This window comes from Neopsephotus bourkii, unplaced genomic scaffold (genome assembly GCF_033783945.1).
Source record: "Neopsephotus bourkii isolate Nb327-2 ecotype Australia unplaced genomic scaffold, CSIRO-AGI_Nbou_v1 NB_887, whole genome shotgun sequence".
Lineage (NCBI taxonomy): Eukaryota > Metazoa > Chordata > Aves > Psittaciformes > Psittacidae > Neopsephotus > Neopsephotus bourkii.
Genome location: NW_026901381.1, coordinates 1,682,262 through 1,701,341, shown reverse-complemented (window position 1 = coordinate 1,701,341; position 19,080 = coordinate 1,682,262). Strand labels below are relative to the sequence as shown.

Sequence of the window (19,080 nt, the reverse complement as noted above, 5' to 3'; positions counted from 1 at the left end):
CCCTGAGGTTGTAACATGCAGCCAGGAGTTGGAGGAATGTGGGAGTTTATTTCCTAAGGACTCCTGCTGTTTGTGAAACACAGGTTTGGCTTTTCAGCCTGCGTCTTCCTTTGCTTTCAGATGTAGTCTGCATTAGAAGGGAGAAGCCCTCTCCTCACTTCAGACTTAAGTTTCAATACATCTTAATTTCAATACACACATGTATTAAAATATATATACACATGTATACATATATACACACATATTCAAATTACTTCAGCTGTCGAGACCACGTGGGTACATTCTGAGGCAAAACCTGTACAGATGGCCAAGCATTATTAGGAGAAACAAAACAGAGAGGTTGTGTAACTGTTACCCAGTCCCTCAGCATTTAAAAGCTGTTGGGATGTATGTTACATCTGCACCAGCTTTTCCTGCCGTAGAAATGCTCATCTATCAGTTGTAGTTACACATAAGTTACACTGACACTGTCTCTTCAGAAATAGAGGGGAATAGTCTAGTCATTGCTGGGCACTGGCACAGAGGAAAGGTGGACATGCAAGAAGATGGCTTATGCTTATGTTCAGAAAAAAAAAGCTTTATTTTTGTACTGTATTTGTAGAATGAAATAAAACATGGAAAAAAGGGTGTGTGGTCCATGACACCTCCCCTGCAGGCAGCTAATCCTGCAGGGAGCAGCTCTTGCCCTGCAAGCCACGGGCAGGGACACCTTCCACTGGAGCAGCTTGCTCCAAGCCCCTGCGTCCAACCTGGCCTTGAATACTGCCAGGGATGGGGCAGCCACAGCTTCTCTGGGCACCCTGTGCCAGCACCTCAGCACCCTCACAGGGAAGAGCTTCTGCCTAAGAGCTCAGCTCAGTCTCCCCTCTGGCAGGTTCAAGCCATTCCCCTTGGCCTGTCCCTACAGGCCTTTGGCAAAAGTAAATGAAGACATTACTTTTGCATTGGACACAAGGTGACATCCCTTTAACGTGATACAAACACAAAAGCTCAAAATTCAGGCTAATAAATTCTATGAAATCTAATCAGACACAACTTGTTTTCATGGTTTAATTTCATGGAGTATGTTCATTGTCATTATTGAGTGAAATTCAAGAAAGACACAATACTCACAGCAAAAAACCCCAAATACAAAGAATATACATTCAATTATAAAAGTTACTTTTGTTTCAAGGCAGCAGGCTTGATTTCTGGAGGTTGGTGACCTCGGAGTACCCCTTAAGTAAGTGCAACTGAAAGGTCCATGTCTGATGTAGTTACACAGTGGTGTAAGTCCATTCTTCTGTTTTGGATGCTTAACCAAGACCAACTTGGAGTTGTATAAAAACCTGAGGGAAATCAATGCTTTGGGCCAAATCTGCACTGCTTCAGGGCACACGCACCTGACTGCTTGTTATTGCAAGTCACTCTGAAAACCCCCAGTCCAAAAGTGTACATTTTACATGAGCATCATGTGAAACCTAAGTTGTGGTTCCCCTTTGGACACACACACCCACCTCCTAATGCATCAGCCAAAGCAGCGTATGTGACAGTGCAGAGAACAGGCTGCAGAGAGAGGTTAGTCACAGGCACATATGTATTTCCTAAGGAGACCTGATCACCTCCATAGGATGAAGCTGGTGCTTGCTCCATGACACAGAAGGTGCCTCGCCTGTCACTGAGGACTTGCCAGTGCTCAAATCAGGAGCTAGTGAGCCATAAGAGGTACAAACTGCTGGGTTTGCTGATCAACACAGACACTCCAAAATGCCTTTTTCCCCCCTAAAAAGTCAATGTCACTGACTTCTGCAAACACCAGCAGAGTCCCATTTTCATGAGTAACGTGTAGCAAGCCCCTGCCCAGAGCTGCACAAACGCTGCTGGCCTGGAATGCGCTGTGAGCGTGCTGCAGTAACCAGGACAGGAACGCACTGGAGGAGTCTCCTATCAGGGATCCAGTGCCCAACCCTGAGCAGCTCCTCCTCACTGCTGCTTCTTTGGTGGGACACGAGATCTTGCCACCACAATGGGCACTACAGAGAGCAGCCCGATGAGCAGAGCCCAGAGGGGCCGGTAGAAGAGCCAGCCCACAGAGATGGTCAGGAGTGACAGCGAACTGGCCACGCAGAAGGCAAACGCCTTTAATCCAATGTTAACCAGATCTCTCACAACAGGAAACCAGTCCACTGCAGAAAGAATTAAATCAGGGATAAAGGAGTTGATAAATGATGGTTTAACAGGAAATCATGTTTAGGATTTGCTCACTATTGCAACTGGAAGACAGACTCCAATTATTTATCAAGAGCACTGGGTAAGGCATTGCAATAGAGCATCTTCAAGGCATTTGATAACTAAGCAAGAGCTAAATATAAAAGGCAATGGAATCCTCATCTCCTCAGACAGGAAGCAATCCCAAATTAAGTCAGAAGACATGTCCGAGGTTTGAGAGGCAGAGCAGCCTGATAGCCTTGCAGCTATGGAACAAGTCTAGAGCAACTGATACGTAACACGAAACACAAACTGGTTTCTGGCAACAATAATCTTGCAGTAGCATGTCTATGGATAATACAGAGGGGGAAAAAAGCTCACAGCTACAAAGCAAATGTTAGCTTTGATGTCTGGAGTTTATACAGGTTTGAGGCACCATCTGCTTTTCTGTGTTTTTATTCCAACATCTTCCTATGTTAGAAGGATAAAAGCTTTCCTTGCTGTTTGTTCACAGCAGTGTAAAATAACCAGACACACAGACATGTTACTGTACAACCACTGAGACCTCTTGGGGGACCACCTGTGTGTGGGTTTAGAGAGTAACTGGATTGCAGCACCTTGGACTTGGAAGCCCAACACAATCTTCACCCTGGTTTTGGTGAGCACTGGGCTGGGGGCTGTCGAAACTGGCAATGTTTTAATGTTCAGAAAGCAGCCATCCAGTTCTGGGATCCTGTCTCCCTGAAATTGCCTACTGCAGCTTTCAGATCCAAACCAGATCCCTTCTGCCCTCCAAAGTAATTAACTGCACATGTGAGCAATTAATCAAAATCATTTTACCTTTCTGTAAAGCAGCTTACCCAAAGTGTAGAAGATTCGGGTCATGAGGCTGATGCCCACAAACATCGCCAGCCAGCCCGCTCCACGCAGCGCCCAGGTCTTCATGGTGTTCCCCTGGTGCTCCTTCTGAAACACTTCCTGAAAGGAAACACCATCACATGCAGCCTGTCCCTCCATTCCTCTCCACATCCTCCTGATTCCAGTGTGTTAGGAGCAAACCAGAGCCGGCAGTGCTGCTTCTGCACTACCATCTCCAATATGATCCCCTCACCACTCCAGTGTGTATCTCACCTCCACAGTGAGGTCCCCAGGGTACAGGATATGCAGGACATCTCCGGACTTGGTATGATACGGCACCAGCTGATCTCCTCGCTGGCGAGCGACCACAGTCACCTGTGAGAAAGGGAGAACATTTACTGGTGACTGAGCTGGGAACAGAGTCTGTGAAATACAGGAACAGGTCAGGACTCACCATCTCAGCAGAGCCCAAATAGGGGTCATCTCCACTCAGACCTGCATAGAAGAATGAGACACGAAGATCTCCCACCTACAGACGGAACAGTGGAAGTCAAGAAGGATTCCTTTACAAAGAAGAATCACAGGAAAGATACCCCTGCATGGGAACATCCTTTCTGCATCAGCTCTTATTTCAAGCCAGAGGATACTCAGCATGATTTCCAAGCTGTACTTTTTTTCAGGCCTAGTCGATAGCCAAAACAGGGCAGCTCAAATGGTGCAACACCCCCTCTGATTTAGCTAGAGAAGCACATTAACACCAGCGAGACCCTTTGTTCATCCCTTGTCATGTTATTTCTTGGCAGAGAAGGGCAAGCGGCACTCATGTCATTGTACTAGATTTAGTACAGCAAGGCAGAGTTAGAACTCGCCTCCCAGCACCATCCTGTGTCTTTCCATTTAAAAGCATGGCAGACTCAAGAAAACAGAAGACAAAAGCAGCCTCAGAAGCTTTCTGCAAGCAAAGCACTTGTGCTGAAGGGGACAGTACTAAGGGTGTTATCTCTGGGATGGTCTGCACTCTGATTTCTACATATGTAAACAGGAATGGGGCATGCTCCAGCTTTCTTTTTCACTTAAGAGCAATCACTGCTTTGGTTTCTCTTTCCCATCTTACTTCTGGTCGCCTGGGGTTGTCACTGTGGTAAAAGTAATCTCCTCCGCGGGTAACATCAGCATGGGGATCTTCAAGGTGTGCCAAGCTCAGCTGCTTGAAGTCATCGATTTTATCCACAAGACCTAAGCAGAATAAGGAACCAAGCTCATGTCCAGTGTCTAACTTGGAACAGGCAATTTCCTGGCTGGCTTCTTCATTGTCACTTGAAATCATCACCACTGTTGAAAGAACCAAAGTCCACTCATGATGCAACAGCAGACCCAGAGCCAACACAAAGCAATCCTTACCCTTGGAAAGAACAAAGCTGCCAACTTGGACGTTAGGAGAAACAGCAGTGAAAGACTCCACAGCCATGGCACTGAGGAACAGAGAGAGCCCCTGATTAGTCCTGGAGTTATGATCAAGCTCTTCATCTGCAGTATGTAGTACACAGCAGATAAAAGGTCAAACATCACGAGAAACTCAGAGCTGAATGGCTGTAATGATGTGAAAACAAAACCATCAAGAAACTGTGTCCAGATTTCACAGTGTTGGAGCCATTAAAATAACTTCAGACAAGCCATGACTGTCTCATCCCCCAGCCCAACCTTCCAGTCACACTGCGGGATTGCACTAGGAAGCTTCTCTATGGTGCTATAGAGGTTTTGAGCGATGAGGATTTAATCACGTTCCTAGATGAGTTCCTGCAACATTTAACTACACCCATAAATGCATTTTATTTCTAGCCTGAATTTATTTAGCTTCTCCTGTCAACTGCTGGATCTTACCTGCTAAATCAAGAAACCTACATCACAAACCTTCTCCATATACAGGTACTTCTACATCACAGCCAAGTTAGTAACATTCCAGACTCACGATTCCTTTACTTACAGTCTTCATTCCCACCAGCAGTACTATTGGAATCTCCTTGGCAGGAGACCAGAGATTTTATTTTTACAAATGTCTAAGTTGTATGGAGGGAAGGAAGACACATAGCACACACTTAAAATAGAGTCTCATTCATGCAAGGCATGAACTCTTAAAGTTCAGCAGGTCTGCACACACCACACTGTCTCATGAGAGGATCCACCACAGTTACACTGAGTCTTCTTGGTTTGTACCCAGCTAAAACTTAGCATTAAAATGGCACCTTGTAGTGTAATTACAATGTTAGTTGTAGTGTAACTACAGTGTTTCAGATGAGAGCTATATGAAACAAATTATATATGGGAGATTGCCACAAATAAGCTGATGAGCTCATGCATGCCAGCTTAGAGAAAGCAGGATGAAGTGGCATGACAAGCTCCTGGGATGCCTCCTGTTCTAACAGTCCACTTGTAATAGAATTTGTGACAGACTGCACTAACAAACAACAAAAGTCAGAAGGAACCCATTCAAGTTCTACACGAAGACCACATAGTCCAGAGGTATTGTAATAGTAGCCTGATGTCCAGCCATTGCATAGCTTAATTCTGGTTCCACCAGGCAGCTTTGAACTGCTCCCCAATTTCTCTATCCTTTAGGTCTCCCAGCTAGCAAAAGACTAACAGCTTCCATCTACATCACTGTGTCATGAAGATGGGTCATTTAGCTTTTAACTTCGACCAGATACAAGGACAGAACCAAGAAGGACTGTGCTAGGCAGTAACTTACCTGGGGTTTTTGTGCCCAATTTCTCGGTCAAAATTCCTGCTGTTCACAACTTCTGACTTCCACTCAGTGTCTAAAGAAAATAACATGACAGTTGAGGAGTACACAGGAAGAATTTACACACAGGTCATAGTTACTGAAGACACCTCTCAGTCAACTAATCAGTTCCAAGTTATACTTCTAGTATTCACATCAAGGTCTGTATGTGACAGCCTGTACTGATACTTAAATCCATCCTCCCAGCATATTAACAAGGCATGGCAGGACTTGGGGAAAAAAAGAAAAAGGATTTGAAGGATAAATTTGTAACTCAATTTTCCAAAGCCTGGGAAAGGGTGAGAGCAAATGTGTTTTGCCAACACCCAAACCAGTAATTAAATATTTACTTGAGAATAAACCTAATATTCCCCAAGGTGAGTCCATTCTGCCCACGATGCCCACTGCTAAGCAACCTCCCTGTCATTATTTCAACCCACAAGCTCCCTCATTCCTCTTCTTTCCAATCTCCTGTTTTTCACAGCTCCTTATGTATGCCCATGCTGCAGGGTCCCATGCTTCACTGGAGCTGGGGTATTTTTATGATCACACCCAGAAACTGCTGCACACCCACGTTACACATCCATCTGTTTTCAGCAGAGATAAATGAAGCACAGAGCCCAAACTGCAGATACTTGATGACTCAGAGGGTTTTTCTGCCACTGGGTAGATCAGAATAATCCTCTCAGTTCTGCTCCTGCCAAAAAAGCTTTTGGCAAAGGCCACAGTACACATCAGAAGGTGCTGGTGGTTTTCATTAGCTGATATCAACACCTGAACACATTCTCAACAGGCTGTCTTACAGACTGGAGCTGCACTGCTCTTCCCTTCTCCTCTGCTCACACTACATACATGCCCAATTACTCCACTTCTGATGAGTGCTCTCAGGAGTAGCTTTGAACACATTCCCACCTCTGCCCATCTCCTGACACTGAGGACCTTACAGGCCCTATCTCTGGAGCACCCTGTTCCTGGATGCTGCTCTGAACCTCAAAGACTTTCAAGACTTAGATTTTCTGTAGTAGCTGTTTATTAACAGCACACCTCCTTTCATATCAGTTACCTCCAGAAGGGGAGGTCCTGTCATTTGTTTAGGAAACAGAATTTTTGCTTATTTCTTCACATTCCTTTCTTTCCTAACATGAAAATAGAAGGTTTACAACAGACGTCAAAATCCACACACATAAAAGTTCGAAGTTACATATAAAAGAAAAGGGACCTTCTGTTGCTAGACTTACTGTATGAATACTTTGTCTCTTTCTTAATCTCACCGTTCTCTTCATATTCCCTGGAGAGAAAAGGGGTGGAATGAGTACCAGAACACACACCCCTGCTCAGGGCAGAACACACTTTACAAATGGAACACAGACAGCTCACTGGCAATGCAAACTTGTCTTTGCAAGCAAACTAAGTCTCTGTTCTGAAGACAGAGATTCTCAATACAAGGACAATACTACACACAAATGCTGAACAGCCACAACCCTTTTACTCCCATGTTGCCAAGTAGGTGCTGACTAGATAGATGGCAACAACCAGTATTAAAGACAGTGAGATAAGCTGACCTAAATTAACAAGTCTTTTACAGAAGCTGCACAGAGAAGTGATTTTTCACACTTTTACATCTAACAGGCTTTTTTGTATGACATAAAAGACATTTGGAACGTGAATTCTGTGGACTCAGACCTACTTAATAGCTAATAATTTGTATACTACTGTCAGAGGAAGTATTATTAACAACAGAAATGTTTTCCCTCCTCTGCTTGAAACTATGAACAGAATTCTCCTGCCATAAGGAGCTGGGGTTACTTGAGTGGGGGGAGAGAAAAAAAATGTGATGGGATCCTGTTAATACAACAGCTTCATAAACAGCTTTTAAAGGTTACTGTCGCTTACTTGGAATCTTCATATTCTACCCACTGGTACATTTCTACGTTACGCTTAAGTTTGACAGCCTGGATGGAGAGCCCATAGCTGGGATCAAACAAAGGCTGTGCAAAAAGAAGAGAAAGCACAGGTCAGTATAAATGCTGTACCTCACAAACTGTACTATACTATCAAACCCATTTCCATACCTCAGTGTACATAGGACTATGTTACCCACAGCTGAATACAGTAGAACTGTTTTGAAAGACAAACAGGACCATCCCTTTTTAGCACTGATAAATCTGAGCTAAAGAACCATCATCAAATATTATTGCCACAGTGAAAAATAAAGTCAGAAATGCTGATGGGATGCAGACTTAAGTGTTCAAATCAGGGGGAGGTTTTATTTTGCTAGAAACTACTGTGCTGTGTCACCTTCTGCAACCCAGGCTGCCCACAGAGAATGTCCTCACTACTGAAAAGACAGAACTTGCAGAGCCTCTGTACTGGAAGAGCCTGAAGACTTCACAGTACCATGAATACACAACAGGTTCTCTATACAAAAGGGAATTCAAACAATCCCGCAATGGGAAGGTAAACACAGCTTTAGAGGTGGCACACAGCTTTAGAGGGAGACCAAGGCTGTAGAGCATCTCCTTGATTGCAGGCCAAGAAGCAACACCAACAATGCTTACAGAGAGAAACTACGTATCTTCTCCTGGCTATTAAACATCATTTTAATTCGTAAAGACTTTTCCTTCCCTCCAAGCTTGAAATACATACTCAAGATATTCTTTTATTTACCTTAGACGTACTTAGAGCACCCACTAAGTGCACCAGTCTCCCTTCATTCTGCTGAGACACACTGTGGATGTTGTCAAGAGGGATCACAAGCGAAAGCCCCTCATCAAGAGATTGGGCTGTCCTCAAAGCTCGGCCCTGCAACCCAGGAAAGCAAAATCAAGTTGTGGAGAGCCAATGACATAGCAGTACTTTGTGACAAAGGTTGGCAGACAAGTGATCTGAAGGCCACAGCAGATGTTTCTATATCCACCTTCAAGGCATGTCCTTAAAACACACTTGAATAAAGCTGTAACATGACCATTTTAGTTAGCTTGTAAATACAAAACTAGTTGAATGGCATCTCAGCTGTGACGTTTTGAAGCTGTGTACAAGCACTGACCACATGTCACTTACTTCATTGGTAAAAAGAAGGTAGAAAGCCAGAAGAAACGTCACAAGACCCATCAACATGCCTCCAGAAGTCTCGCTCAGTCTCTCCAGGAACCCTGGTTTGGACTCACTTGTGATTTTAACATGTTCTTTTCTGCTGCCTGTGTCAGAGAACTGGTGGAGACAAACCAAAAACGCGATATTGGTGTGAAAGGGGAAGGCATCCTGTTGCAAAATAACTCTTTTAGCTTGAGTAATGGTGCTGTTCTAGAGTAGCACCTCCTGTCTTGGACCAAAACCTGCTTAAATGCCTCATCACGCTTTTAATGCCAGAAAAGCAGTCACTATATAAAACTGAAGCCTGATGGAAAAACAACTTCTGTTATAGCGGTTCAACATGTTCCTTCAAGCTTCCATCAGTCCCGTCTCCAGGTTCCCTAGTTGGTGCCCACACCCTGCATTCAGGCCATGACAACGTGAGTAATAGTCCTGAATTCCAGAGCAGCTAAAACACAGCTATAAATAACAAGTTACATTTTACCTCACCAGTGGAAAAACGCCTTCATGCTTTAAAATATTTGCTTCCTGGGTAACAAAAAGAGAGAGCTGAAAACACCACTGTTAATGCTGTCCTAGCCAGTGCCACGTTAAAGCGTGCAAGCCCAGGGGGGGTTATCCGTATCTACGCTGGCTGTGGGGAACAACTAAGATGCAACTTCAGCTTAGCACACGTAGACAAGAGAGGAGGTGAGGCTTTTGCTCATCCCAAAGTGCCAAGCGGGATGTGGCAGCGGCCCCTCCGCTGCACAAGGCCCCCGGCCCCCACAGACCACCTCAGCGGGGCGGGAACGGGCCAGTGCAGGGAACCACCACACACCGGACCGGTCCGAGCAGCACTTACATTCCTCGACATGTTGGACCTCTTAGTCTCGCCTGGTATCACCTCAGAGAAGCCGCAAGAGCCGCGCACCGAGAGCCGCCCGCAGCCGCGCCCTCCTTATCCTCACCGCCGAGCCCAGCCGAGCCCAGCCGAGCCGAGCCGAGCCCAGCCGCAATGCATGCCGGGACATGTAGTCCAGCCGGGCAGCCGCGGAGCATGCTGGGAGATGTAGTCCAACGCCACAGCCCGGCCTCCGGAGCAGTTGCTCTCAGTCCGCGCCCGCGATCGGCAGGAGGTGCGTCAGCAGCCGCCGGCGGGCAGGGAGGGTGCTTCCGGAGGCGGGAGGTCATAGCGTGGAGCAGCGCGCCGCTACGGCTTGCTGTGGCGGTCAGTGGTAGCGGAGAGAGCGGTGGAGCCCGGCGGGACGAGTCTGCGTGCGCGCTGCAGGGAAGGTACCGCACGGCTCCGCCATGTCCTACTGCAGGCAAGAAGGTACGCTCGGGTGTCCTCCCAATGTCACACTGCCGGGACGGGACAGGCCGGGCGGGCTCACCCTCAGGCGGCCCGGGGGAAGGTGGGGACGACGCGGTTCTATCTCAGTCCTCGAAGGGAAGGCACAGCCTGAGGGAGGAGAAGGCGCGAAAGCGGCAGTGTGTGGCGGAGGGGGAACTGCCTCGCCTTCCCCGTCCGACCTTTCTCCTCACGGCAGGCGGGAAGCCGCGGCGGGTTGCCCGTGAGGCGGGAGCGCTGAGGGTCACCGCTGTCCCCCGGGCCGGCCTGTGTCCTGGTTGCGGGTCCCCACACCGGCCCTGCGGCGAAGGTGCTGCCCTGCGGCGGGCGTTGAAACATCCCCGGCGAGTGGCCGGAGCTGGGCGCGTTGCGCCTCCGGGCTCCGGTTTTAGTTCGGCAGCTTTGCGGTGCAGTGACTCCGTGTCCTGGAGCACCCTCCCTGTAGGGCTGGGTTGCTGTCAGCTGGAGTGGCCAAAGGTGGTTTTTCACCTCTTCAGGAGAAACGCGGTAGATAGACAGGATGGGCAGAATGCGGGCTTTCTGTTTCTGTGTTGTAGAAGGTACTGTACTGCATAGGTGGTGGTGGTTGAAAGGCTTGACCACTTCATAACCTCTGGGATGCTCACCCCCCGTTAAGCAGTGTAAAGTGACTGAATGTGAAATTTCAGTCTGTAAAAAAAGCCGTTCTGTAATTCTAAAGGCCGTTTTTTCATTTATGAGCTTTGACACATCGAATGCTGATCATAGACTGTGGTGAGGAAGTCGTAACCTGTGGGCCCATTTGCTTTATTGTTAACTTGCTTATTTTAACATCTTGGATCTTTACAAGGTCTGTAAGTTGTCTACAAAGCTTAGTGAAAGCGTTTAGTTGGTATATATAGTAGTTTATATATATAGTAGTTTGTGTATATAGTAGTTCCTTCTATGCAAGAAATAACTGAACATTTTATATTAACTGTGCAATGCAGAACTGACAGAAAACTGCTCTGTTAAAAGAGGTTTAGATTTATCTGCTTCTCTGACGTATTTAAATGGGAAGTTACTGAACATCAGCTGGTTGAGGTCTCATTGAGGGGCAAAAAAGATGCTAGTTTCTAACATGCCAAGTCATTGTTGTGGCTTTATGAACTTGGAGAACAGAAAGAAGTTTGGGGGGAACTTCCCATTTACTTTCCACTCAATGAATACTGGGTTATGCGTTAAGAAGAGTTTCATCTGGCTGTTCTTTTCTGCTTGTATCTGCCTCGGAGTGCTCATAGTTGTTAGAAAACTCAGGTTTCCAGCCAAGCCTTCCCCCCGCACACTACAGAGCTTTGTTAAATCAAGAGTGGCACAGAAGCAGGAAGGTGCTGTCTTGAGTTTCTGTCCTTGGTAATGTTCACAGCACCTTTCACTATAGTTGATTCCACACCATTATGGTGCTTTTCAGTGTTTAAGTCAGATAATTCCTGTAAAATATTACACCAGTATTTAATGTAGACCACTGTTATCAATAAGCATTCTATGGAAAACTTCAGTGTAATGTTTCTTTTCCTTTCCTCTTCACCTCCGTTAGTGCTGGTAATGGAGTAGTTTGAGTTTGTTTTGACTTTTTAGCTTCACAGTTCAATGAACTGCACTGTGATCTGCAGCCATTACAGTGCGTTGCTGTGAAAGCTGGAGCTTTAGAAGAGTAGAGTATCAGCTGTGTATGAACCAACAGCTGTTCTAATTGAAGGTGAAAAGTACAACAGGATTAATTCACTGTTAACATGAATGCATCACGCTGAATATCTCATTACCTTGTGGTGTTCAGCAGCTTTGTAAATGACTCCTGCATCATCTGTCCCTGAACTTTTACCTGTTGTCTCCCATATGGCAGGAAAAGACAGAATCATATTTGCCACCAAGGAGGACCACGAGACACCGAGCAGTGCTGAGCTGGTTGCAGATGACCCAGATGACCCTTATGAAGAACAAGGTCAGTAGTAAGCAGAAGAATGGAAGTAAGGAGTGATACATCACATACATACTACCAGTCTTAACCAAAGAAAGCCAGCCTTGTATGAAGCAGGAACAAATCATTTTTAAAAACCAGGCAGCTGGTTATTCAGTCGACAAACACCCAAACTCCTAGCAGTTTTAACTCCCAAATTAACATCACAAGTGACATGTTTTCCTTATGGTGGTGTGGTTTTCCCTAACTTTTATCTTTCAAAGTAGTCTGTTCACATGTGTCAATTAATGCCTGATAGTTTTGGTTACTAGCTAGAGATACCCAGAAAAACACTTTTCCTTCCCTTCTTTCATTAATGAAGTTACAGCTTAACCAGTGAAAATTATGGTTGTTTTTCACTTTCTAAATGAGGAAATACAGTTTTCAGAGGTGCTGAAGTAAGTTACATACCACTGTCACTGATGTGAGTTGCTCACCTGCCTGTGTGCAGCTGGAATTGCCTGATTTGGTGACCTGTCAATATCCAGTTTAATGTAAGTTATAGCTGACTAATCCTCTACTATACTAGTAGCAATGTAATCAATAATTCATAGTAATATCTTTCAATGGCACATGACAGGTAAGTTCAAATTACTCTGTTTTCAACTGTAGCCATCTTGAAAAGATGCAAGTTAAAGTTTTCAGTGAAGGTTGCAGTTCTGTGAAGTAGATCTAACTGGCTATTGGAGATTTAGGAGAGCAGAATGTTTCTGAGGTCAAGACTTGTAATGTTCTGATTGCACAGAACATTTTTGGTTGCTTCTAATGGATAAACAAAATAATGTTCCTATCGTGTTGATTAAATAAACTTTGCCCCAAGTTAATAAATTGTCACGAACATCTGTGAATTGAGTTATTTTCTATATGCCATTATTGCTTAGAGGTATTTAGCCTCTTCACTTTGTGTGAAGGCCTTTAGAGGGCAGTGTTCAAGCACAGTTCAGCAGCTGGAGCACACAAGGTCATTTTGTTAGTAGTTTAATTTGAACCATATCCTCCTATGTCATTAAAATAACTTTTTTTCATACATAGGTTTGTGTTGAAATGATTTTGCATTTAGCTGCCTCTCTTGGCTACATTGCAACTGTATGTAGTCAGTGACTTCTTTTTATGATGATATATAAAAGTTTTGCTTGTCAGCAGTAATGAGTCCATTCAGTTTTATAGTGATCCAGATGAGAACAATGAGAGAATTTCAGAAAGGTCTTTCAAAACTGCAGTTTAGTATCTATCAGGAATTTTTCTACTGTGTATTGTCAGGTAGATTGTTTAACTGGCAAAGACCCAGCACCCAAACTGCCTCTTTGGTGGAAACAGTTTATACTTTGGGATTTGTCCTTATTTTCCCCATGGGAATGGGTCTTCAGCCCCTAAGGATTTCAAATGGAGACTTCTACAGGCAATAAAATCTATGTGGCACTTATGTCTGTTACTGCCTTGACCAGGGTGGAAGGTGAAACAGACAAGTTATTTGTACAAAGTAGTTCACCCTTAGGTAGAAAGCAGTGTCTAAGGAGAGCTCACTTTTAAGAGCATTTTTCCTAGCAGTTTGCTACATGGAAGAGTTAGCTGCTGATGCAGGCAAATGTAAAATCCATTACTGGACTGTTGAGTGAAGAGTTAACAGCCTCTAATGATCAAATGGTGGAATTAAATTCCCCCTGTTCCTTTTCTGCAGCCTGTGGTTTTCTGTTTCCTTTGGAAAAACTGGAGACTGCAAATAAAGCAAAGGAAGATGCTTTTTCTAAATATCACATCTGGAGAGCAAACCCTTGGATACTTTACCATTTACTGAGCTGTTAAGTCACCTTTAGTGGTGTACAGCTAAACAAAGTAGCTTCCTGTTTAGTGAAGTAAATTCATGTATGCAGTCTGTATTGTGGTTCTTTAAAGTTCACATGTCTTCTCCTTTATGATCATTCATGGTCTTTGGTAGTAATTATTCTGTTAGTAGAAGGTGTCTCTCTAGCAACAGCATGTGGATGCATATTGGTCCTATAACTAAGCATCTATTTTTGATGCTGCCTTCTGAGAGGAAAGGGAAGGGTTCCCATCTCAGGTTTACCTACGATAAAGGCTTGGAATGTGAACATAGAAAACCATTCTCTTGCTACCTCTAAAGAGCGGATTGTCTTCCTTCTGTCTCACACCCCACCCCTTTGCTCCAAATTATTCTCTTTGTATATATACCTTAAGTATATAGTCTTGTGCCATGTATTTCGTTAAGAAACTAGTCTTAAATTAAAAGAGCCACTTCTTCCTCGTTTAAATGTCATATTAATTGATTCCTCTTATGTGTATTTTGCTGGATGTGTAAAAGCCGTGGTAAAGAGGGGAGGTGGTGGGGGTTTTCCTAGCAATCTTGTATTTACTGCATGTTAGATCACTTGCTTCCTAAATTATAAAGCAGGGAAGAAAACAGAAAGCCAGAAGCTAGTTATGTCAGGGACACCTTGCAGTGACAATGTGTGTCTGTGTGATTTAAAATGAGAAACTCCCTAGAAGTTGGCAGGTTTTTGGTTTTGTTTTTTCTCCTTAGCATTTGGTGAATTACTGCCATGTTTTAAGGATTATCTGAAAACTTCTTACTCGAATAGTCTCAGGCTACAGTGCATCAGATCAAATCACAAACAATTGATATATCACAGTGTTGCATTTAGTGGGTGTGAAATTTGTGGGCAGGAAAGACATATGGGCAAAATGCTTTGGAATACATTGAGGTGCAGAAGCTCATGTGAATTTTATCCAAAACAAATGGGAAGGGCTCTGCTTCCCATACTAAAAAATAAATACTGCTTTATTTGCACATAAAGCAATGTGCAGGCTTTTCTGATTTAACTTCTGCTTTGATTAGAAGAGTTGGTTTACAGTTTTCAACTTCTGTGGCCTAATTAACTCTGACTCTTTTCATCTTTTCTGCTGTGCTATACGCAGACCAGTTGTATCTGAGGAAGAACAGTTTTATTGTATAGATGTTTTATATCTACATTTATAGATACCTATAGACATTTTATATATTTATTCTATAGTGTTGTTTTATAATACAACTAAAACTTTTATGTGAGGTTTTGAGTTTTTTATAGGGACCTTTTTCATACTTAAGATAAATGCATAGTTTGGGTTTTTTGGCTAGTTTTCATTTTGCTTCAGGCATTAATAGATAAGTCTTTGAGAAGTCTACTTTAATTAGCAGATGACTTGGGAAAACTGCTCTGTTTCCTTTGGAAGAAAATAAAGTTGTATAGTTTTTTGGTTTTTATTATTTTTTTCTATCAGCTAGGACATTGATAGAACAAAACAAAGAAGTTACGAGATTTTGGTAGGCAAAATTGTAATGGTTTATATTAAGCCAAAAACATTGAAAGAAGTGAAGCCACATGGAATGGGAATGCAGACAAAGTTAGCATTCCATATTGCAGTGTGTCTCAGAGTTCATTGTATGTGCCTCTTAACAGCTGTGGCGGATGGAAACAAGAATTCATTTGCAGCAATTTGAAATAGCATTCTCAGTGTAAAACTTGTTTCTGGTCTCTTGTGCTGCACATGGAAGAATTTAAATGTTAAAGGGCTCTAGTTTTCATTGAGATCTTTGCTCCCATCAGTTAAATAATTTCTTATTTTATTAGTCTTCCATGAAGAAGGAAGTCGTGAGCATGGCAAGTAATTTTTATTATTAGAGGCATGATAGCAGAGTTGGCAAAAAGTGCTTGTGGAATTGCATCACAAACACAGGTTGTTGCTGTCCACTCCCTGCTCTGTGTTTCCACACTTGTTCCTGGCATCTTATTTTGGAGACAGTTTTGAAACTGTTTCCCCAAAGGACTGATGAAGGAAAGCCCTAATTCTTTTAAGAACGAACCTGATGAATGGTCAGATGTACAGGACTCTTTATGAGTGTTGATGTCCCTTTCAATCCTGCTTCCTCTGTGTCTGTCATCTTACGTTGTGCATCCTTGGCAGATAAACTTGTTATTGGGATGTTTGTCACAAAACAGGGAAGAAACTTTCTCAAAACAGCAATAGGATTTCATTACAGCAAGTACAAAAACAAGTGTTGACATAAATGCAGCTGTTTCTGCCTTTATCTGTGATATTAACCGATCCCAGGAGCTAAGAGAGATGAAGTGTGATGTCCGCAATTGATTGCTAATGCAAGTCTTCATCTGCTATGATGTGAACAGTGGTTTTGCCATTGAAGTGTGCTTGCTGCTGTATTTACCAATGAGGAAATGCTTGTCTTGCTCATCTGTGGTTTTGTTTTGTTTTGTTTTTTTTAAAGCATGGTTTCCAAAACTGATGCTATTTCTGTGATCAAATAGGTGCAAATCAATGTCATGTGATATACAGGAATGTATTATTTATGGCATAACTCTTACACTGTTGTTAATCCACATGCTTAGAAGGCAGTTCTGGTTCCAAAAGGAACAATATATTTGAAGAAAATAATTTTACATGTAGCTGCATTGCTGTGGTGTCTTCAGGAACATCTCACAACTCCTTATGTATTTTTTTTCTTTCTGAAGTATTAGAAAAATGACTTTAAAATGACAGAAGTTAAAATGCATGAGGAAGAATATAGGAATCAAGTTTACCAAGCAAGCTGTATTTCTTAAACATTGGATGACCAACATCTTTCTGCTTTATGTCATCCTTTATGTCAGGATGACATAAAGGAATCTGGCACTAGCCATCCATCTCTCTCTCCTCAGTAGTCCTGCTTTTCCTCCAGGCCACTGAAGTTGCCATATACAGTGTACCAGGGACATCTCTGTACAGTGTTTTTTACAAATCTATCTTGCCAAATAAAGCATGATCTATCAAAAAATGACAGTATTACTGTAGTTGACTAAATCATGCTATGGAGGCTGTTACTTTCAGTATTGAAAAGGAGACTGATCAACACTGAAGCTGTGGGTTAGTATTCTAGAGTTCATTTAAAACAAGAAGAAAACTGCATCCTTGATTTAAAAGTATTCTTAATACTGGAATTAATTTCTTATAACTTGTATGACATGATTCTAAGGCTTGCTTGTTCCTCTGGCAGAGTCTGGCAAGTGGATTGTCTTGACTTCAGTCTGTTTTGAAGTTTACTTAGAATATGCTCAGTGATTGTAGTCCAGGGGGAAAGACTGAACTCAGGCATGGATATGGAACTGATTTTACTGGTGCCCAGTAAAGGATCATGCAGATCAGAGGTAGAAAACCTGGCCAGGAAGTGGAAGGTGTTTATCACCTTTGAAGCTACAGAACTAATAGGGCATTGTGAGTACTTCCACTTACACCTGTAGTTTAGCAGCTTTCACTAAATGAAATCCATTTTTGGAAGGAGCTTTAACTTCTTTTCTCTCTTGTTTGTTCAGGATTGATATTGCCCAATGGAGATATCAACTGGAATTGCCCATGTCTGGGTGGAATGGCTAGTGGTCCCTGTGGGGAACAGTTCAAGTCAGCCTTCTCTTGTTTCCACTATAGCACAGAAGAAATAAAGGGATCAGACTGTGTGGACCAATTCCGTGCCATGCAGGAATGCATGCAAAAATACCCAGATCTTTACCCTCAAGAGGATGAAACTGAGGAGAAGGAGAAGTCAAGCAAAGATTTGGAAGCTGCTTCTATGGAGGCTACTGCTGCTGCCAAAGAGGAGAAGGGATCTAGCTAATGAAGATGCAAGGAGGCTGTTGTCTCCATTTCTCATTTTCAGAGACATGGACTTTTGCAGTATGTTTGTCTTCAGTGTCACCAAGAAGTGTCTCACCATTGTTGTAGACACTGTATCATAGTAAATAATTTATTGCTGAAGGAGAAATCTCAGTGGTACAGTCATGCAAATAAATACTGCAAGAACAAGTATGTGTGTGTACTGTGTAACTTACTATCACACAGTTAATACCTTAACACCTTGTTTAACCCTCAAGTTCTCCTTGAGTTTTGACTTGAATAATGTCTTTATATATATAGCTTTCAACTGAAATTCCACTAGCACACCAGGTCTGTTTTCATTTCAGTATGTTCTGATCCATAGCTGCTCTTTTTAATGTATTCTGTTAATACAAGTGGCATTAAAGGATTGATTTTCCTTAAAGAGTTTTGTGGTTTGCCCAATTGATACAGAAAATTAAAAACTGCCTAAATCAAGTTTGTAAAGTAATTTCAAATGGTTTTAGTAGGCTTTGATTGCATTTTCCTACTGGCAGGCATCAGGTAAGGATGCCAGAACAAGGATGTTGAAATGCATCTCTCCTTTAATTTCATTTGCCAATTGTGATGGGTTTTACATATTTAACAATGGTGTATTGAGCAACCATTGCTAAAGATGGATGGAAAGAATGTTGATCACTGGCTTTATTTTCACTCTGAAAGCACAGGTTGTTGGGTTCCTGTAGTTAGCATCTGCTCCTTCAGTGTATAAATAAGCTCTTGTAAAATATGTTGAGAATACAATGAAAGGGTTACCTGGTGTAATGATCTCAAAACAGATACTGTGACTGAAGTGCATATTAAAAAGCAAATACTTTTTACCTTCATTGAAAGCTCCTGTGTCTTTGTAGTGTGTTTCTTTAACTGCTTGAGTTTGAAATAACTCTTCTGCATTGTAAGCAGGTTTTGAATGAGTTTGTGGATTGTGAAATTAGGTTGCTTCAGCTTGTCAGGTTTTCATTCTTGTTCCATTCTTTTCTCCTCAGCCTTGGGCAGGAAAGCATGAAAAATAGAATTTTCAGTACCTGTAGACTGGATCATGAACCAGCACTACAGAGGGCCTGAAAGGCTATTAAAATACTTGAGAATTACTTTAAAGGTGTAAATAATTGAATGGTAATTCACTATAGTTTAATACCTGTAGATAAGGGAATGCTA

At 42.9% G+C, this 19,080-nt stretch overlaps 2 protein-coding genes across 2 annotated transcripts; one reads left to right on the top strand and one right to left on the bottom strand.

Moving 5' to 3' along the window:
• Positions 1-1,036: 1,036 nt before the first annotated feature.
• TMEM43 (transmembrane protein 43) lies at positions 1,037-9,915 on the bottom strand. The gene is made up of 12 exons (XM_061357198.1): positions 9,762-9,915; positions 8,885-9,034; positions 8,492-8,626; positions 7,718-7,812; positions 7,063-7,112; positions 5,792-5,861; positions 4,447-4,517; positions 4,160-4,281; positions 3,500-3,574; positions 3,319-3,420; positions 3,048-3,165; positions 1,037-2,165 (listed from the first exon to the last, which is right to left on the bottom strand). Exons 1-12 carry the CDS (start codon positions 9,771-9,773, stop codon positions 1,963-1,965), a joined length of 1,203 nt encoding a protein of 400 aa, XP_061213182.1. The 5' UTR covers positions 9,774-9,915; the 3' UTR covers positions 1,037-1,962.
• Positions 9,916-10,009: 94 nt separating this feature from the next.
• CHCHD4 (coiled-coil-helix-coiled-coil-helix domain containing 4) lies at positions 10,010-18,749 on the top strand. The gene is made up of 3 exons (XM_061357200.1): positions 10,010-10,232; positions 12,112-12,210; positions 17,586-18,749. The coding sequence occupies exons 1-3, from the start codon at positions 10,211-10,213 to the stop codon at positions 17,882-17,884; spliced, it is 420 nt and encodes a 139-aa protein (XP_061213184.1). The 5' UTR covers positions 10,010-10,210; the 3' UTR covers positions 17,885-18,749.
• Positions 18,750-19,080: the final 331 nt, after the last annotated feature.

Bases quoted from the DNA above. Each gene is read 5' to 3' on its own strand.
- TMEM43 (XM_061357198.1), bottom strand. The intron at 8,627-8,884 runs GTAAGTGACATG...CCTGGGTTGCAG, and splicing joins ACCTTCTTTTTACCAATGAA to GGCCGAGCTTTGAGGACAGC. The intron at 4,282-4,446 runs GTAAGGATTGCT...TATTCTGCTTAG, and splicing joins CAGCTTTGTTCTTTCCAAGG to GTCTTGTGGATAAAATCGAT.
- CHCHD4 (XM_061357200.1), top strand. From the start codon at position 10,211: ATGTCCTACTGCAGGCAAGAAG. The intron at 10,233-12,111 runs GTACGCTCGGGT...CCCATATGGCAG, and splicing joins GTCCTACTGCAGGCAAGAAG to GAAAAGACAGAATCATATTT. The intron at 12,211-17,585 runs GTCAGTAGTAAG...TTGTTTGTTCAG, and splicing joins TGACCCTTATGAAGAACAAG to GATTGATATTGCCCAATGGA.